This window comes from Mus caroli, chromosome 9, assembly GCF_900094665.2.
Source record: "Mus caroli chromosome 9, CAROLI_EIJ_v1.1, whole genome shotgun sequence".
NCBI lineage: Eukaryota > Metazoa > Chordata > Mammalia > Rodentia > Muridae > Mus > Mus caroli.
In genome coordinates this window covers 57,897,928-57,919,585 of record NC_034578.1, presented here as the reverse complement: position 1 = coordinate 57,919,585, position 21,658 = coordinate 57,897,928, and the positions used below count along the sequence as shown (strand labels likewise).

At 47.8% G+C, this 21,658-nt stretch overlaps 1 protein-coding gene across 1 annotated transcript; it reads right to left on the bottom strand.

The window, feature by feature from the left end:
• Positions 1–1,981: 1,981 nt before the first annotated feature.
• On the bottom strand, positions 1,982–20,507 carry Larp6 (La ribonucleoprotein domain family member 6). The gene is made up of 3 exons (XM_021173029.2): positions 20,080–20,507; positions 9,158–9,368; positions 1,982–3,526 (listed from the first exon to the last, which is right to left on the bottom strand). Exons 1-3 carry the CDS (start codon positions 20,274–20,276, stop codon positions 2,459–2,461), a joined length of 1,476 nt encoding a protein of 491 aa, XP_021028688.1. The 5' UTR covers positions 20,277–20,507; the 3' UTR covers positions 1,982–2,458.
• Positions 20,508–21,658: the final 1,151 nt, after the last annotated feature.

The following is a 21,658-nucleotide window of genomic DNA, read 5'->3' as shown; positions in this document are numbered from 1 at the left end:
TACATCCCCAGCTACATCGAGATTTTGAGGCCAGCCTATTTCAAAACGAAAACACTCCAGACTTGTTCTTTTCCACTTCCAAAATTTTTCTAGGTGAGCATTATTCTCTTGACTCTGCAGCTTCCAGTGTAAATTAACCAGTGTGACAGTGGAGATGCTGAGGACAAGGGAAATAATTCGTCTAATCGAAAAGCCCAGCATGTTGGGAGCTGCTGAATCCACAGTAACACGTGTGCCTGCGTCTCATGGATATGAATGGCAGGCAAAGCCATGTAGTGGGGCCAGTAAGATGCCTCCAAGAGTCAGGTGCTTGCTGTGCAAGCCTTGATGAGCTGGGTTTGATCCCTGGAACTCACCAGTGGGAGAGACAGCTAACTGACTCCTGTAGCTCACAGCTATAACTCTTCTCCGTAAATATGCTCTATGGCTTGACTTGACTATACAAACATATCTCTCTCTCTCTCTCTCACACACACACACATGCAAAATAATAATAATAAATAATAATAATAAACATTTCATGCTAGCTTGGAGTAATAGTGCATATGAGACCTCCATAGACTAAGGTTTGAATATTGGGAGTTTGAGGTCAGCCAATGCTATAGGGCAAGGCTGTCTCAGAAAATAGTACCACCACCATCACCACCACCACCACCACCATCATCACCACTGCCACCATCATCACCATCACCACCACCACCACCACCATCATCACCACCACCACCATCATCACCACCACCACCATCACCACCAGCAGCAGCAATCACAACACAAACCCCAGAACCATCAACCTAGTTATTAAACCCTGGATAGATTAGTAATCTGCATGGGGCCTTTTTAAAAATCTGGTATAAAGTAACTCTAATACCTGAATCTTTTTTTTTTCACACGGTGATGGGATGATTTGAATGAGAAAGCATGGAAAGTTTTTTTTTTTTTTTTTTTGAGACAGGGTTTTTCTGTATAGCCCTGGCTGTCCTGGAGCTCACTTTGTAGACCAGGCTGGCCTCGAACTCAGAAATCCACCTGCCTCCGCCTCCCGAGTGCTGGGATTAAAGGCGTGCGCCACCACGCCCGGCACATGGAAAGTTTTAATCAGCATTCCTGGCAAACAATCACCATTCAATTCTTCACGAGCTCTAAATCCCCCAAATGGCCCATGGGTAAGCCAACACTGGGATGTAGGCCAGGGATCTTTGATGTTACACCAACATGGCTTTTGTTGGTGACAGAAATTGAGCCCAGTGAGAAGGAAATGGAGCCCACTTTGAGGGAGGGCTGACTACAACCCACACACTAGCATGCAGCAAAGCATGCTCCAAGGGTACCAGAAGGCTTTGGAAGCTTGTTACCCACCCCCGAGAATCAGAATGAGGAGTGTGGGGTCAGACTGACTGACACGGGGTCCTGCAGCCTTGGCCGCCTCAGGGGTTCTCACACTAACACGGATCATCTGCAGGGCTTTTCAAACTCTAGATATTGGAGTTGGGAAGATGACTCAGGAGTTCAGAGCACTTGTTGCTCTTCTAGAGGACCCGAGTTCGGTTCCCAGCATCCATGCTGAGAAGCTCACACAGCTGTAACTCTAACTTCATTTGGATCTGATGCCCATTCGGGCTTCCCCAGGCACACGCGTGGCACACACTCACACAAGCACATACATGTAAATAAGAAGAAGAATAAATCTTTAGAAACACACCTAGAATCCCTTCCCTGGGGCCTAGAAGCTTTTATTCCTTGCAAGTTCTCAGGTGATGTCAAACACTGTTAGTCTGGAACACTGTGGAGACAGCAGGAACTGTCTAAGCTGCCGGTTCAGTGAGCCTCCTAGAGATGACAGACCTCCCAGGCTGCCAGAAGCCTCCAGGAGAGTCTGGGACTGCCTTGCAGGGACACCGTGAGCTAGAGAGAGGGAACATGTCCCCGTTGGGTTCCGTCTTGAAAAGGCATCTCTGTGACCTCAGATAAAGAAAATCCAGTAGGTGTTTTATTATTTATTCACTTGACAGGAAACAGACACACTCAGTCCTATGAGACACCATGCTATTGACTGTAGGGTTTACCATAAAGCACATCTCCTTTGAGGTCTTAAGAGGAGCCCTTGCACTGCCTGCCAAAGACAGCTCAGTCACTGTAAGAAAAAACCGATCCGACACTACTAGATCTTTCCAGAGAGCCTCTGTCCCACAGCCCTTCAGAGCCACCACACTAACACATGCCAAGCATTGACAGAACAGTGGCCATGCTGAGAGCAACAGCCCCCAGCCAGAAGACGATCCTAAACCCATGGCCCACCAGACAGTTTGTATACCTTACAAATATATAAATTAAGAGGTCTACATGGATACAAAAGCTTTCTAAGGGGACCGAACTCCATTCTCTGTCATGCTAGCTATTAGTGAGGATCTCGAAAACAAAGATGGTTTCCGATGGAGCTGGTATTAAAAAATAGAAGGCATTATACACAGGCTCTGCCTCTCTCATGTCCACCGTGGAAGCCCCTGGTGTTGTCGGGGCCTCTGGGCAGCCTCAGCACCCCCACAGGTAACCCATCTGCGGTCTGCATCCTCCGAGACAGCAGGGGACTCGCCCCTGGACTTTTCTCCTGAGTCCCCATCTCAGCTTGGCGTCGTCTGCGAACCCAGGGGCTGCCCGAGGGAGTGATGCTGCTGTCGGAAGAATAATCCATGCACTTTCGGAAGATCTCCGGGCTGGTGCTGAAGTTCAGTCTACCTTCTTCAGCCAGAGGGGATTTTCTGGAGACACCCTTGCGCTGCGCCAAGGGGCTGCTCCATGGGCTTGAGCACGGGGAGGCATTGGGGCTCAGGAAAATATTCTGGTGGCCCGAAGGGCTGAGCTTGTTGCTGGCCGCGTGCCGCCGGCCGGCCATGGGAGAGGTGGGATTGCTCTCAGGGTCAGAGGAGCTGTTGGCGGAAGACTCATCCCCCATGTACTGAAGCTCCTCCACTCTCTTGTTCAGGGATCTGCTTAGGTGGGTACCTGCTGTGGCCTCATCGTCATGGTTCTTATCTTTGAGGGGTTTCTTTTTGGGCGGCTTCATCCCAATCAGAACAGCCTTCATGTTCTCTTTGCCCTGAGATTCAGTGACCATGAATTCATGGGCTTTAATGGCCGCGTCCACCTCCTCGAACTCCACAATGGCGCACTCTTGGGTCCCCACCTGGCTGTAGCGGCTGCTGATCCTCCGGATGTCAGGGGGCAGCTCTCTCCCAGGTTTTAGGATCCGCACCGATGAGATGACGCCAAAAGTCCCAAAGAGCTTGAGCAGATGCTCCATCACCTTCTCCTGAACCCTTCCGTTCTTCTGGGGTGTGGCCAGGGCCCAGAGCTTAGGGGACAGGTGTAGGTCATAGACCAACAGCATCTTGCTGGGGAGGTTCTCATTGGGGAACAGTGGCACAGGGGTGGTTCTCCTGACCTTCCGGTGGTCCTCGTTCAACTCCAGGGTGACTGAATACTTCAAGGCATGTGCTGTGGTCCTCCAGTCCCGGGTGAGGTGTTTCACCTGAGGAACACAAAGCAGGTCTGAACGGTACCTCCTCTCCTTGTCCACACTTGAGCATGCAGTATCCTCCCTCCCTCCCTCCCTTCCTCACCTCTTCAGCACTGATGACTAAGCTCACCCCTGATGTGGAAGACACTCAAATACCAGACAGAGAATGAAATGAAAACATTTTCCAGCCGCGTCTTCAATGCTTTCTTTCCTTAAAGTTCTTTAACATAAACTTTATTATGAAGATTGCAAGAAGAATTACAAACTGAAACTAGTCAGACCCCAAGTCTATGTATCTCAGTGAAGAGCTAGAATAGACATTCTGAAGCTGTGGCGTTTCACACTGAATCTTCCAGCTTCAATATCAATGGTATTTTATGCAGTTACCCATCACCCAAAACGAAAACAATCCACAACAGAGTTAGTACTGGGAAGATTTTAGATTCTCTCTCTAATGCATGCCCGCCACCTGCACCCCAGTCTCTCCTCCTCCTAACATTCAGTTCTTCTTGCTCTGTTTTCTACACACTATCCTGCACTCACACGTGCGTTTGTTTACATATATGCATATGCTATTGGCTAGGTTCTGCAAATGAGAGAGAAAGTGTTTTGCTTTCTGAGATCGTGTGACTTCACTGAACATTATGCATTCTGAGTCCATCCATTTTCCTGCAGATTTTGTGATTACATTTCTCTGTAGAGCTGAGTAGTAGTCATATACACATATGGTATATATAGGATATATTATATATTTCATAAATTTCATGCATATATGATCTTTCATTATCCATTCATCTGTTGATGGACAACCTGGGTTGACTCCAAGTCTTTGTTAGAGAGACTAAGACAATAGGAACAATAGCTCTGGTTTCTCTTCAGATGGTAAACATCTTTTGCCTCTTTTTTTGTTTTGTTTTGTTTGTACATTTTGACAGCACTGGAGATTAACCTAGGGCATTGTGCACAGAAGGTAAGCACTCTACCAATGAGCTATAGCCTCAAACTCTGCCCAAGTTCAGGGGTCAGATTCTGTAGTCCTAAAACAGCGGTTCTCAGCCTTCCTAATGTGAGACCCTAAGTACATACAGTTCCTCGTGTTGTGGTAAGTCCCCAGCTATAAAATTATTTCATGGCTACTTCATAACTGTAATTTTGCTACTGCTGTGACTCATAATGTAAGTATCTGATATGTAGGATATCTGATATGTGATCCCCAAAGGGGCCATGACCCAGAGGTTGAGAACTTCTGCTCTAAAAGTAGGCTGTTAAGTACATAGACCCAAGTGTCACCTCCATCCCCCAGGAAGACTTGGATAATTATTTAGTCTCTCAGTACCCAGCCTTGTCTGGGTGCTAGAACTATTAAACATGTCTACTTCATAGCACTGCAACAAGATGTAGCGAGGGGTTGGGGAGGTGGCTCAGTCAGAAAAGTGCTTGTCACATGCACGAGGACCCCCATTCAACCCCCAGAACCCATGTGAAAAAGCCAGGCAGGATAGCTTGCACCTGTAATCACAGCAATGGGGAAGCAGAGACAGGCATTCTGGCCAGCCAGCCTTGCCTACTTGGCTAGTTCTAGGCTAGGGAGGGACTCTGTCTCAAAAAAACCAAGATGGTGGGCTTCTGAGAAATGCTTAAGCTTGATCTCTAGCTACTACATAAGTGCAGTGTGTGTGTGTGTGTGTGTGTGTGTGTGTGTGCGTGTGGTGTATGTGCAAAAAAATATAGAATACTCAATAACATTGTGCTATCACTGTTGCAAATGTATATGTCACAGTGAGTTTGGGGCAGTCCCGAGGACAGAATGTAGAATACCAGGCAAGCAGTCTTCCATGAGCTACAACCCCAGTCCAGATGTTTGTTTGTTTGTTTGTTGTTTTTGGTTTTGTTCATTTTGTTTTGAGATAGGCTTTTGCTCTATATTCCAGGCTGGACTCAAACTCATGATCTCTTCAGTCTAGGCCTCCAAATGCAGAGACTGTAGAATGTCACCACTGAATGTGCTACTACTAAGGAAGGAGTTAGAGGATCTCACATTCTCCACTGCTGTGATTCACAGCAAAGAGGAGCCTTCCAAAGACCCTCCGTTTCTCTGTAATCTCTCCCAAGAGTAACTGGCACAGACACTACATGAAGGGGGGTTGGAGAGATGGCTCAGCTGTTAAGAGCACTGGCTGCTTTTCCAGAGATCCCGAGTTCAACTCCCAGCAACCACATGGTGGCTCACAACCATCTGTAATGGGATCTGATGCCCTCTTCTGGTGTGTCTGAAGACAGCAACAGTGTACACATATACATTAAATAAATAAATAATTAAAAACTCCTCCCATGATGGAAACTGCAAACCGACACTGCAGTATATGAAAAGCTATATTTATTTTATAAAACGGCAATTTTGCGGAGGCCCACTTCCAGTGAAGGATGTGCCAGGGACATGAGTCATCTCAAGAACTACTAGATGTGGGTGGGGTGGGTAACCTGAGCCTGCAAGGGAAAATCACCCAGAGTCCTCTGAGGCTGGGCCCATGAGACTGATCTGCAGAGGAGCCAGGAACCCCCAGTGTGCCCAGGCCTCAAATAGAAAAGGCACAGAAAGCAAGATGGGAAAGCCTGCTACCCAGGCAGGTCAGGGAAACATTCAAAGAACCCAGAGTCCTGACACACTGCTGGGAGTGTGTGCTCTGTCCATTCTAGTCTTGGCCTCTCATTCTTAGCATGAAGAAGCCCCAGGGCACCTACCCAGAGTGATAAGACTAATCACTATGATACAGAGAAGCAGGCCTGGGTAGATGGTTGGATTTCTAGTGAACAGTCAGCTAGCCAGGAATACAGAAGGGGTTGAGATGAATTTTGGTCACTGTAAACCACACGGTTTGTTGGAAAACCATGGCCTGGTATGACAGAGCCACACCTTTCCTGCACGGCTCAGAAAGGAGCATGCAGGAGGTGGCTGGAGTCGGAGCAGGAAGCCTCTGGTGCCTTACTGGGAAGGGTAAGGACCAGGGGAGGGCTATAGAGGACTGGAGAACACACAAAGGTAAGAGCCAGATCCCCTAAGAACCACTGGTCACTCCCTGGGCACCCCAGGTCTGTGTTTGCGATCTTTATGATGGTTTTCAGGTATCAGCCCAGAAAAGGAACCAGGGGACTAGAGAGATGGCTCAGTGGTTACTAGCACTAGCTGCTCTTGTAGGGGACTTGAATTTAATTCCCAGCACCCACATGATGGCTCCCAATAGTCTATAACTCCAGTTGCCGGGGATCTGACGCCCTCTTCTGGACTTTGAGGGAACTGCATGCCCATGGTACATATACATACACTAACACACACATAAACTAAAATACATTTTAAAAAATATACAAGGGGGTTTGGCTTTGTGCAACCTCCAGAACTTTATAAGGTCGTCAGGAACTCTATGGGGTGACTAACCATAATTGTCAACCTGAATGGATTGAGACTCTCTACAGAAACACATATTTGGATGTGTTTGCAAGGATGTTCCTGTGAAAGTTTAACTGTCAAGGGAAGAAAATCTCTAACTGTAAGCAGTGTCATCTCATGGCTGGGGTCCCTGACAGGACAGAAAAGGGAAAGCAAGGCATGCCACAGCACACATCCTTCTCTGTGTCCTGACTGTGGGCACCATGTGACCAGCTGCTTCGCGCTCCTGCTGCCCTGCTTTCCTCGCTGTGATGGGGTGCACCCCCAACTGTGACCCAAGAATTTGTCACACTGATGAGAAAAGGAACTACAGCTTTGTAATCTCCCTGTGTTGGCTCCTTCTGCTTATAGGCTCTCCTTGTGATGGTCAGGAAACCTTCAGGAAGGAAAGGAGTCTCTGCTCTGAATTTGTGGGTGTGGACTTGGGCTTGCAGCTGGTTTTGAAGAGAACGCTCCCGCATGTATCTGTGAGATACACCCAGCTAAGAAAGAGAAAACCAGAGTGTCCCTTGAAGCCCTTGGGGAGCACAGGAGGGGGGCTGTGCAGAGGATCCCACTGGCTTTTTATTTAAGGATTCCCCAACCCTGGAAATACTTTTCATATTAGAGCTTGTTCTTTGGACATGAAATATTCCTTCCCTTTTATACCTTGTAGACTCCTATTCATCTTCTAAGACCATATCCCAATGCTACCACTCCAAGAAGGCATCTCAGTTCTCTAGAAAGATCCATTGCTCTGATCAGCTCATCCCCAGATATCTTTATGTCTCCATCAATTCATTTGTGGTAATCCTGGAACATTTCGAGGCTCTCTTATCTTTCACTGGGATGCAAATGTTTCAAGGAAAGATAGAAAGCCATATTCCTTTTGTGTCTCATGTATGTAACACAACACTTGTCAAATACAAAGAATAATATGTCTGGCAAATGAATAAATGAAAAAGAGTCCAAGATGATGGCAGAGTATACCAAGGAGCCAGGCAGAGCTCCAAGGTGCAGAACTTTTCTCCAATGCTTTCTGATAAAGTGCACAGACATCCTGGCCAGGACCCACTCCCTGCAGGGGCCCGCACCTTACATAAGCTGTTATACAACAAGCTGTGTGGCGGTTTTCCATTTTAGTAACCGCGCCTTGCCCAGGAGATAGGGTTATTATTCCAAGTGGTTAGTCAGTCCTTTGAGGGCACGGAGTTTAGGGTCCAAGTTCTACATCTGTCTACAGCAGGGACAGGCAGTCTCCTGCTTGGCTGCCATGACCCCTTAGCATCTATCACTCTGGTACACAGAGTTCTCCTTGGTATTACCCAGAGCAGAGCTTGCTGGAGTCGAAGAGAAAGCTCCCCTCACAGGGTTCTGTGTGTTCTCCCCCATCCCATACTGACTCGGCTTGGCAAGTGGAAATCTTGAGTGAGTGTCATAGGATTCTAGACCAACAGGCATCTCTCGAGGCCTCCAGGACTCCCCCTGTCTTGGTGTAGCACGCTCGGGGCACCCACGTGCCTGGCAAGAGGACCCAAACTTTACTGAGAACAAGTCATAGCAGTTCTTAATAGCCACCAGCTGATATTGGTCCTAGCACTCACAACCCTTTACAGAGCAAACTAGTATATTCTCAAGAATGCTTTCATATCCTGCCCACATATGTGTGCATACACGATTGTGTGTGTGTGTGTGTTATAATATGCATGCATATATGAGGACCAGATGTTAACCTTGGGTGCCATTCCTCACAGGATCCATCTACCTTGCTATTAATTTGTCTATATTTAAGACAGGGCTTCTCACTGGCATAGAGCTCACTCAGTAGACTAATCTGGAATGACACACATGGGACAAAGCTTGCTTTTTCTTGTGAGTTCTGGAGATCAAATGTTGGTCCTCATGTTTCCATGGTAACACTTCAGTGACTGAGCTAGCTCTCTAGCTCCACTAAACCCCCAGTCTTGATACTTTCTCTCTTTCTCTCTCTCTCTCTCTCTCTCTCTCTCTCTCTCTCTCTCTCTCTCTCTNTCTCTCTCTCTCTCTCTCTCTCTCTCTCTCTCTCTCTCTCTCTCTCTTTCTCTGTGTGTGTTTCAGACCTCATATTTAATTGAAAATTTGCTAGGCAGGCAGCCTATGGTAGTGGGTGGGGGTACAAATCAAAAGGCCACACCCCCGAGATGCCCCCCCCCCGGCGGCCTCTGAGAAGCCAGCCTCACCTTCTTGAAGGAGGTAAGCAGCTTGACGCTCACGTAGCCCAGCTTGTTCCTCCGCACGTGCTTCAGCAGGAAGGCATCCTTCTCCAGGTTCTCGTCCGAAAAGTAGAACTCAATCTGATCCACCAGCTTCCTGATGAGCTCCTCATCCGGGGGCCTCCACTCAGGCTCCAGGTCCTCGCGATCGTTCTCGCCCCCACTTGTCGTGGCACTACTGCGGCCAGAGGGGGACAGCGAGTTAGCTGTGGGCTGAACTGTCACCCTGCAAATCCATCTAGTGAAGCCTTGGGCCCTCAGAGCCCAGAACACGGCCTTATCTGGAGTCACTCATGATGGATGTCAATGTAAAGATGTCAATGTAAGGACCGTAGGGTAGGATGACCCCACCCCACCCCACCCCTGATCCCATGCAGATGAGGTCCTCACAAAAGCAAGAACTTGGACACACAGAGACACACACAGGGAAATGGCTACTCAGGGTGTAGGTACAGAAACCAAGGGGACAGGCCTGGCAGATCCTTCCCCAGGGACATGCTAGGAAGCAGGCCCCTGCCCTATCTCTTCTTTTTTCCCCATTTCTGAATGTATATATTCTCCAAGCATCTATCTTTGAATGTACACGGGATCTTATCCAGACTGAACCCCTCATTTCAGACTTAACAAGACAATGCATCTCTGTTGTTATACACCATCTACTGGGCACTTGGTTGCCATAGCAACCCTTGGAAACTAAACTGGTCGTTTCTGAATTGGATTTCTCAAAGGTGGTTGGCCATATGACCAATGGCTCAATTGGTAGAGTGTCTGCCACACAAATATGGGAACCTGAGTTCAGATCCTTAGCACGTGGGTAAAAAGCCAACAGATGGCAGTGCCCGTCTCTAATCCTAACGTTGGGGAAGCAGAGACAGAAAGATGCCTGGGGTTGTTGGCCAGCAAGGCTTGCCAAATTGGTGAGCCTCGGGTTCAAAGAGAAGCTCTACCTCAAGAAATAAGGTGGAGAACAACTGAGGAGGATGCCAGTGTTGACCGCTGGCCTCCACATACATGAACCTGCATATGTGTACATACAAACATGCCTGCACAAAAATGACTTTACAAAAAAGGAGTTGGAAAAATAGTTACACTATCTGCTGAGATTCTGTGTCACTCAGATGCTAGCAAGACACACTAACTCCGAAATGACATACGCAGTTCCCATCTTCCCACCCCATCTTCCCATCTCCAGATGTGATTTTTTAGAAGACAGTGAAGCAGAGTGTCTGACTCTCAGGGCCTGTTCTGGCACCCTGATCTTTCCAAGGCCAGCTGTGCCAGAGATACTCCACACTTGTTCAAAAGAAAAAATTGATCTGTTATCTGATTGGGGAAAAGTCTCTCCCTTCATGATCATGTAGTCACAGACACTGAGGGTCCCAGTTGAAATGAGACCCAACGTACTCAAGGATAGATGCTTGAAGGATGTGAACATTTAGAAATAGGAGGGGAAAGAAGAGACAGAACCAGCAGATAGGTGGGGATGAATCCAGAGACAGAAAGTCACCTGTGCACACGGGGCAGAGGCTATGGAGAAGGTGGGTGATGCTGTTCAATTTTGTAGTGAGGTACAAGAGCACTAAATGGAACACAGGAACCCAGGTAAACACGCTCTGGCTGGGTGTCCCATCCCTGGAGGGGCATTGCACAGGGAACCTTGATGGACCCCATCTTCTGAGGCCCACGGGAAGTGGGAGATGGGAGATGTAGTGAGATGCAGAGAAGCAGCAGACACAGCTGGCCTTGGGAAAGCCCAGGGCTTCAGGCTAGGTCCTGTGAAACAGAGGCTCGCTCACTGCCTTCTTTCCACTTCACTTTGTTTAAATGAGTTTATCTTCGACTGGGAATCAGCCACTCCAGTGTGGGAGAACTTCCTGGTCTGCCCTGTCTCTGTGTGAGCCATTTGTAGTAAGTTCTATCATTTGCCAATGTACTAGAGTCCATCTAAAACTCTCCACTGGCCCCATCACACACGGCATCCTAGCCCCTGCTAACTGGCATCAGACTCCTTGGGTGTTTGTCATCATCTTCTGGTGTAGTGTCTGGGCATCCCATTATAAAATGAGGACTTCGGGTCACTTACATCCCATGGCCTCTCCTTCCAATGTTAACACTCTTATTTTACTGTTGGTCTCTACTAGCCCTCGGTCTGTCTGTTGGGCCATTTGCAGACAGAGTCTCATGCAGTTCAGGCTAGCCTTGAGCTCACTATGTAGCCGAGGCTTACCTGGAGCTCCTGAGCCTCTTGCTTCCACCTCCCCTGGAATGGGAGTACAGATGTGCACCACCACGCCCAGTTTACACCTTGCTGAGGACCAAGCCCAGGGCTTCACGTGTGCTAGGTAAGTACTCCAGGAGGAGAGCCACATCCTGCATCTGCTTGCTTTTGAGAGTATATTTAAGATGCCTCTTTCTTTTGTTGGAATCATTTCCATCACTGCTCATTATATAGACATGTGCTGTATCACCCCATCATGCTGTCTCTCTTCTGATGCCCAATCCTCCATCTATGATTGGAAGAACTTCCACTCCATTTTGCCAAAGTTCATCACCACACTCTATGCTGGGAAATATCCCAAGTACTGTCTAGAGATAGATATGAACTTTGAAAGTCAACCTGTTTTATTAGTGTGGCTATGTAGACACATTCCATGCAGGTCAACGTTATTTGCTAAGATAGTATTTGTTTAAGTACTGGATAGGTGTCAAAGCTAGGGTCTTGGGCATACTAGACAAGCACTCTGCCACAGGGCTACACACCCATCCCTTTTGAGACAGTTTTGTTTGTTTGTTTGTTTGTTTGTTTTTAAGCAAGTCATACAGTAGAGCAGAGACTAGCCTTGATATCACGGTGTAGTTCAGGCTGGCCTTAGACTCTCCAGAGCTTAGTGTACCCACCTTACATGTGGTGGGATTACAGATATGCTTGCACCACCATGTTCGGCTAAGACTACTTATTTTATGAATGTGTTCTGATAGTTAAGTGACCATTGAAACTGATCTTCTGTGTGTATTCTTTCTTGTATGCCCTCTGTCTTTGTCTTTTATTTCCATGCTAGAGGGTGTCACTAAGACCATTAAACAGTTACTGGCTATTCACTTAGTACCTAAAGAAAAAAAAAATCAGTTTTGATCCTCCAAGCTGTATAGAGCTTTCTTTGCATGTGACTGTGCATGCGGTGTATGTTCATATGCATATGGGTACACATGTATGTGCTGGGTTCATAGATGGGCCGCCATGACTATGGGTGTTGGGGGGATCTTTATGCTTGTACAGCAAATGCATTACCCACTGAGCTATCTCCCCAGCCCCAAGATGTTCCCTTTTGAGAGCACCCTGTTTTCATTTGGTGGATGTAGTAGTGCTCAGTGTACCGACTGGAGCTCTGACTTTTAAGACACCACCACCACCACCACCTCTGTGCTCTATGTTGCCTGTTTCCTGCTATTGCTTTGCTTCAAGTGACCAATAAATGGTTTTCCTTTTTTTTCTTTTTTGTTTAAAATTTCAATAAGCTTATTTTAGAATCACTTTAGAGTTATGGAAAAGTTATTGAAATAGCACAGTGAGTTCCATATGCCTCAGTCCAAGCTTATTCATTATTAATGTCTCCCATTATTACAGTACACTTCTTAAGGAGATGACAATTATGCAGCACCATTAGCTGAAGTACATAGCTTGTTTAGACTCCTTTGATTTCCCCCTAAAGGATCTCACCCAGGATTCCACACTACCTGCACTATATCTCCCAAGGCTCCTCTTGGTGGTGACTTTCTCCAGGTGTCCTTATCTTTGATGACCTTGACAGTGTTGAAATGTATGCTGTGGAATGTCTTGCCTTTGAGGTTTCTCTGATTGCCTCCACCATGGTTATTCTAAGGCATGGGATCTGGGGAGGAGGACCCCAGAGGTAAACTTCCATCCTCCCTACATCATACCAGGATACAGTTAGCAACTGTTGCTGTGTGCCCATCAGGTCTCTCCACTGTGAAATCACTCCTTCCCCTCGGAAGACTGCAGAATCCCTCGCCCACTCTTCAGGAGGGAGTTTAAGCTCCATACTATTCATCTGGGAGCGGGGGGAGCGGGGGGGGAGCTGATCATTGGCTTAGTGGGCTACATGGACTCCCCTGCAGCTCTCTACCCATATTGGTTTTCTTCCTAGTTGGCTCTGGACACTTAATGGGGGCCAGGTTTCAACTCAGGGCAAACAGAGACCCATCTGGCTGAGCCTTCCACCCAAAGTAGAGAGGCTTTCCCCTGAAGCTCCCAGTTCCCCCTTAGCCTCCCCAGAATCCTGTGGTACATTCAACTCCTTCAGAAGACACTCGCTTCTTTGCTCCTGCTTGGCAGTGCCTGTCGTGTTGCCAGAGTCTCTTTGCTGGTAGGCAGAGGCTGGAAAATAGGTCTAAAGGGAAAATGTAAATTCAATTACCTTTCGGATATCACATCTCTTTTTTATTCCTGTATTTTCATGTCTTTCCCACCCAGAGCCTTGCTATGGTTGTATCTTCTCACCTCCTACCTCCTCCTGTACTGTATTTCGGGCTCCAGCCTCCTCCACACAATTGCCACATTGCATATTGTGAAAAAGGCATTGTAATATGCAGCTGTTGTACTTTAACATTATTACTACTAATTGCAGCAGGGTTTCCACTGCAAGCCTACAGTGCTTAGCTCCGTATTCGGATGCACTTAGAACCTGGCTGTCTCCATCTTGCAAACTGGTTTCTGGTGACTTCCCTTGCTCCAAGCGAATAGAAAGACCCCCATGGCGCAAACTTTCTTACCTCAAACCTTTGCTCCTGCTATTCCTGATTCCTTGAACAGTGTGTCCCGCTCTTGGCCATGTATCTCAAAAGCAACTCTCCAGGAAGGAGCTCGCCCCTCCTCACTAAGGCTTGTCTATACTGTATCATAGCTCCTCATGTACGCATCTCGCTAGCACCCTGAATCCTAAGTCAAAGGTAGGATTCATACTGATTTCTCGTATTCTGGTACCATTTAAAAGGTTTGCACATAGTAGAGTTTTTACACATTGTGTATAATGTAAATAAAATAGGTGTTGTGATGGTATTTTTTAAAAAAAGATTTATTTATTATTATATCTAAGTACACTGTAGCTGTCTTCAGATGCACCAGAAGGCGTCAGAGGGCGTCAGATCTCATAACAGATGGTTGTGAGCCACCATGTGGTTGCTGGGATTTGAACTCAGGAGTCAAGATTCTCAGTGTAAAAAAAATAAAGGGAGTAAATACCAAAAATCTGCAATGTTCAAACTGAATGCTTATACAGATTTATCTTAAAAAGCAGACCTGTGCCTGGATAGGCCTGGGAAGTGATGGTGCCCGGGAAGAAACAAGCACTTTTTATTTTCAGCCTTGGTTTCTAAATGCTTTCTTACTAGTGTTTCAAAAAACCATGGATTCCTGTGGAAATGGCTAAATTCCATGACTGGAGTAGGAAAAGTACAAATTATGAAGTTTCCAAAAGTGAGGTTGTGCTCAAAACCAAGTAGACATGTTCCCAGAGGGTGTGCTGACGGCAGCATGGAGGGGCGTTCCCAGCTACATGACAGACTCTCAAGCATCCACAATAACTATAACTAATTATAACAAAATTAGGTAAAAATCCACAAGGAAAAGTTCACGTTTGAGGAAAGGCCCACATTTCAAAGGTGAGATAATTAAATATTTCTTCTTTCCTCACTGGGAGGAACATTTGGTCAATCCAGATGAGAAGGCAAAGCTCTTTTCCAAAGGAGAGCGGTTAGAGAGGTGGCTCAGTGGTTAGAATCAACAAGCTCATACCTTTTAACTCCAGGTCTGTGTATCTGGTGCCCTCTTCTGGCCCTAATAGGTACTGTCTGTACGTGGGGCACAGGCAAGCAAAACATGTACGATGTGAAACAAAATTTCAAATTAAACACAAATATCTCCCATTAAAAGAAAAAAAGCCTGTGATTTGATGTCCCTGGTGCTGAAGTTCACCCATGTTTAGGGAAGACTGAGAACCAATGCTTCTTAAACTCACCCCAGAAAGTTGGATAGAATGAAATATTTGCAATTCATTTCACAAGTGTTACTCTGTTATTAAAGCCAGACAGGGGCATTACAGAGAAGGAAGTTACAGTTCAATACCCCTGAGGAGCACAGATGCAAACAGATTTCAACAATACACTAAACGGATGATTATCCAGCCAGCCATCCGAGAGTCGACCTGCAGTCCCAGCTACTTGGGAGGCTCAGGTGAGGAAACAGAACACACACACACCTAAGAGTTCATTAGCCCGAGTGACATGCTGAGACTCTGTCCCCTACAACTACAGCAATAAACAAAAACAAAGGGACTGGGCCTGGAGAGACAGCCCAGCGGTCCTCAGCACGAACTTCTCTCGCACCAGACCAGCGTTCAGTTCCCAGCACCCACATCAGGCAGCTCACAGCCACATGTAACTCCAGCTCCAGGGGCATCCGATGCCTTCCGCTGGCATCCAAGGAAACGTGCGTGCCCAGAGGTACATAATTAATATACATTTAAAATTTTTATTTAGAGCAAACAAAAGTTCATCTACCACAATCAAACAGGATTTATCCCTGGAGGGCAAGGCTGGCACAACATATGCAAATCAAACAAACTGTGATATATCACATTGATAAATGAGGGACAGGAAGACCACAAAGACAGATCTGTATGATGGAGAAACACCTTTAACCAATTATGTCACTTGAGGTGAGGTAATGGAGTGTCACGGAACAGCCTATGGAATACTCTTGCCAAAATGTTTAGTCCAAATTCAATTAACCCCTTAACCTCTAACTGCGGCATCAACAGGAAGTCTACGGCACACAGGGATAAGTTAATGGAACTATGGAAACTGATCTAAACATGAAACATCTGAAAAATGTCTCGCCTTACATTCTTAAAATATTAAAAACATTAGAAAGGAAGATGTTAAGAATGCTCCAGATCAGGGCTTTTTAAACTTTCCCCCTAGCGACACCTTTTGATATGAATTTTTATATGGCCTCAGAGAGAGAGGCATATAAACTAAATATTTATTGATGACAAATAATAAATTTTACTTTAAAATAGCTCCTTGGTAATACTTTTTAAATTTTATTTTATGCCCATGGGTCTTTTGCTTGGGTGTATGTACGCTGTGCACCATCTGCATGCAGAACCAGAGGCTGCCCTGGAACTGGAGTGACAGACAGTTGTGAGCTCTATGTGGGTGCTGGGAATCAAATCCAAGTCCTCTGGAAAAGCGGCAGCTGCTGCTCTTAACCACTGAGCCATTTCTCCAACCCCCTAACTCTATCATTTATTAAAGACAAAACAAATTGGCCCAGCACTAGATGCCACAATTGCTGTGATGTAAGGAGCGAAGCCTAGGCTGGTATTTGGTACTGCAGCATGGAGGACATCTCCCACATTTTCCAAGGGTGACTAATATTTAGATGAATAGTTTTTCATTGCCATTGCTAGCAATAGGGCCTTGCCATGAATATATAATGCAAAGTGTCAGGAAAATGTCTAGAGCCAACTGGAAGTTCTGTGTCAATGCCAAGCCAAACTCATTTAACAATATTTTTGTGAAGCTAAAGTCAGGAACCAAGTGAGTGATTTTTAAAATCAATCAATCAATCAATCAATCAATCGAGTCTTTGCTGCTCTTCTAGAGGACCTGAGCTACATTCTCAGCACCCATTTTGGGCCGCTTACAACCACTGGCAAGCCCAGTACCAGGGGACTGGACACCCATCTCTGGTCTCAGAGGGCACTGGTACTCATCTACAATTCGCATACATAAATAAAAATAAAATGTTAAAATTAAACAATTAAAAAAATAAATTAATTTTATATACACCAAGGAATAGCTAACTAGGAAAATGTAGAGAGTCCATGTTTTCCATAATTAAACCATTATGCTTCTATGAGTGCAGAAAACTTTGCACACAGCAGAAACACAGCGATCTGCATCATTGTAACTCAAATCTGAGGTGAAGGGTTTGAGGCAGCATTTGCTGGCACTGGGTGGGGTGGCAGTATGCGCCTGGCAAAATGTGCACACTATGCTCAGACCCAAGGCTGCCGAGCAGTCACGGCCTGGGTGAGCATTGCCAGAAACACCTCACGTTCTCTGGACACTTAACTTAAGTTCTGCTCATTGTTTGTTCAGAAGCCTTTTATTGTTGTTAAAGTGTTCAGCACACTGCTGCATCTGGGGAGTGATGCCCTCTTCTGGTCTCCATGGGCACCTGCATGTTCACCCTGCCCCCACGAGGGTCTGGCTCAGCTGCTGACTTTACAAGGTCATCATTTTTAAGATGCTGAACTCTCTATTAAACTCTCTGAAACAGCACAATAGGCAAACTCTGCCTGACCCGACTGCCTGCTGGTCTGAGGATAAGAAACAGCTGTAGAAGATGACTGTGGGGTTTTTGAACATGGAACCTGACTGTTGAGGCAATCTGGGACGTTCTATTAGGGAATCAGTGCTCATCTTCTGGGTTGGCAAAGGTAGTGTTAACAGCTTCCCAGGGAACATCCTTTTTAAGAGTTACAAGATGAAGCACTTCAGGCGTGACTCTGGGTACAACATACCTTCACATGGTTTGGGCAAAACCGTACACATCATATCCATCTAATAAATACAACAGAACAACAACAGTAACTGTTCATTTATTTCTTGTTCCCAGGGTATAAGCCAGGTATTGGACTGGGTACTATGGGTGTGAAATGGGCTAAGACAAAGCTCCTGCCTTCCAGAGTCTCACTGTCTCACAGGTGGGGGCGGGGCACACCGCTTTTCACACTACAAAGTGAGCGTACTCATCCCACACACATCTACAAGATGCCCATCCATTCTGGTGCTGCCCAGGAGCTGCAGACACAGGGACCTCGGAGGGAGGTGTGACTGCAGACTTAGGACTGTGAAAGTGCTAGCCCTAAGATGCAGAGTACCAAAACAACACAGAGGTGGGGACCAACCTAGTTCATTCAGGGAGGGGCATAGGCAATGTGGGGAAGATGAAGTTTGCAAGGCTGACTGGAAACCCAATAGAGAATGGAAACGGGGGGGGGGGTGCAGAAGGACGAAGACACACACCCCTCCCCCGCTGCCGTGCTCCGCAGGACAGTGCCCCGGGAGCATGAAATGAAACAGAAGGCAGCCATGGGCTGAGGGCATGAGGTAGGTGGGTGTTACATCTTAGACAGATTTAGGAACTGGAGCTCCTTCTTCAGGCACTGGGAGCTGAGAACACGCAGACAGGGTAGCTGCTGCCTCACCAGGCTGGGCCCAAAGAGGGGGCAGCATTATCCAGTCCGCGGTTGGATCCCTTAGGCCCTAGGGGTCTGCCCACAAGGCTCTGGCAGCACCTCTAATCTGCAGCATCACTGGGATTTCCAGCAGCCCACTCTGTGCTCGACGGTAACCCAAACTGTCTCATGATCCTTGAGTTGCTGGAGCTGAGAGTGACAAAGGGTGGCCCTGGAGTGACCTGTGGGGGATGAGGCAGAAGGCTCTGAGGATCAGCGTCTCATAGGACTCCGTAGAGAATCTTTCTTGGACCAAGAAATAAGTGGGGCCTTCACCTTGGCTATTTAGGAGGCAGCAGCTTCTGGCTGTTGTCTCACAGGTAAACGAAGCCATAAGGCAAGCAACCCGCAGGTATTTTGCGTGACCTCTGGAGTTAATCTGGCTCTGCAGCTGTCTTTATCTGCTCATCATTTTTGTGCTTGGCATAGAGAGAGCTTTTCGTGCATAGGGTGCCAGGACGTTGGCTGTGTCACCATGCCTGTCCTGAACTCTGAGACTGGCCTTTTGTCCTACAACAGCTGCCTCTGCTGATCTGGCCTGAAATGGCGGGTTCCAGACCCTTTTAACCAAGGTCCGGTCTCCTTTAACTAGGGATGGGGCAGCCCCTTGGCTGTGGCCCAGTATGCTCACTTCCAGCAATAGAGAGGCACTTCTATCATTCCTGTTCACAGCCTCTCAGAGAAGCACTCTTACCAAAGGACTCTTAGCAGCCCCTAGAATCTGTTAGTGCCATTGCTGTGTCTCTTTTTTCTCATCAGTTCCATATGGGATTGCTTTTTAACAGCAATAAGAAATCCGTGGTTGTGAAGGGCCTAGACGTTAGTGATGCGTGTCTGGCTGAGAAGAAAGCTCATTGCCCAGGGGCAAGGTCAGACTGGTGCTATACCCACTATAAGTCACTCATCAGCGAGCAGTGAAGGAGCCAGCCCCAGGTACAGAAGGCAGGCAAGCAGGAAGGCAGAAACAGGAACCCCCAGGCAGAGGGAGGGGAAAGCAGCAAGGCCCTAGGCCATCTCAACTGAGGACAGGAGAGCTCTCTCCACTAGGAAAGGATCCTTTCCTGGATGCCCCCATCTGCATGTGTTAACTGTGCCTGGCCTGTGACACCTAGAAGACAAGTGAAGCCACTGGAATGATGAGCAGAGCAGGTGATGATGGTGATGAAGGCTCCTTAGGATCCCTGGCATCTGGAGCAGGAGGCCCAGCCTCATGGGGGAACTCCAGGCTAGGTCAAGTGTCTGGTGGGGTGCATCCACCGAGGGGGGCGTCTCCTTCAGAAGTAGGGATGGCATGGAGGCTCATGCTAATCTTCCTTTTTGGATCCCAGAGCAACCCTCTGCCCCAAATCCAGGTCCCTCAGATCCCCGCCCCCATCCTTGGAAGCCTTGTCAATCAAGAATCAAAACCTGCTGAGGGCTGGGGCACACAGATTGTTCCCCAAAGCGGGTTCTGACTCAGTCTGCAGCTTCGGTGGCGGGGTTGAGTCAAACCCTGTGCCCTGGTGAGTTGTCGCGCACAGGAGCCCCCGGTACCCCTCGCCAGGCCCGAGCCACCGAGCCTACCTGTGCCCGCGGCTCGGCTCCTCCTCGCTGGCGCTGCCCCAGCCGGGACTGAGGTACCGGGCTGGGTCCCCCGCGGCCCGCGCCGTTGTTCCCTCGTCGTCCTCCTCCAGATCCTCCAGATCCTCAGCCTCCTGGATGGCTACACGGATCTGCACCGTGGTCTCGGGCCCAGGCAGAGTCTGTTCGAGCTGGGCCATGGTTGGCGGGGTCTCCGTGTCGCGAGGCCAGGCCAGCCGGCAGCCCTCGATAGCGACGATCGCGCGTGGGCGGCGCGCGCGCGGCAGAGACTCGGCCCCGGGGAGGGACGGGGGTCGCGATCCGCCCCACGCCGCACGGCGGGCACCGCCCTGAGCACTCGCTCAGGGACTACTCCCCCGCGCTCCACAGGCCTGTCCCGGGGTAAAACCCAGACCAGGTCCCTCCCTGCGTCCCTGTCTGGTGGCGCCCCAGCCCCACAGCTCCCTCCTCCCCACCCCGCGCAGAGACGCAGCTAGGCTGGCTTCTGGCTTTGGGCTGGACTAGCGGAGACAGGCACAAGTCAACAGCTCCCAGGCTTGTCTCCCTGACAAACCCGCCAAGGTGAGAGAAAACACAAGCTCTACCGTTAGCTCCTCTGGCATAGAAGCTTATGGTTAGGGTGAGTCTTAGCAGATCAAGAGCTTGGCTCCTCCGTGTCCTGTCTCCTAAACAACACCAAATATACCTGGCACCTGTTCTAACAGCAAATTGTCAGGCCCTGCACAAACCGCCTGAATCAGGAGCTGCATCTTAAAGGAGCCCTCAATGATGTTAGAGCATTCTAAGTTTCAAACTGAATTGAGGTAGTGTTGAGACAGCACTTAAGTATTTATTGGGTGAATGAAGTGACTATTTAAATGCCAGGATGCTCTAAAGCCCAGCTACACTTCCACACTTAGCTTTAAGATGAGTTCCAGCTCTGCTGCCTTAATGTCCAGAAACAGGGACATGATAAGACTTGAATTTGCATCCACAAAGCTCTTCATCGAAGGTCTTCGACGTAATATTTCACATTAGCCACATCAGAGGACCAAAGAACAGATCACCTGTGTTTGCTTTGCTGTAGGTAGGAGACACTCAGGAAACCTGGTCTTTGGGGAAATAGCGTCTGGGTAAAAGGACACCACTCACAGTGTCCCAGTATCTGGGCTGGGGCAGGAGAGACTCAATAACCCAGAAAGGAAGCCCCTCCCCCTTCAAGACCAGTAAAGGAGCCCAGAGTCTCAGGCACACTCAGCAATTGCTTTATCTTTTTGGGCTATGTCCTCAATCCCTTGGCCCCTCTTTTGCAGGTTTGAGTAGATTTTATCTATTTTTATCATTTTGTATTATATTATATTATATTAGACATAATAAATTAATATGTCTAATAATTAGACATAATGTGTGTGTGTGTGTGTAATTTATTTATTAAGATAGAGTTTCACTGTAGCCGGGCATGGTGGCGCATGCCTTTAATCCCAGCACTCGGGAGGCAGAGGCAGGCAGATTTCTGAGTTCGAGGTCAGCGTGGTCTACAAAGTGAGTTCCAGGACAGCAAGGGCTATACAGAGAAACCCTG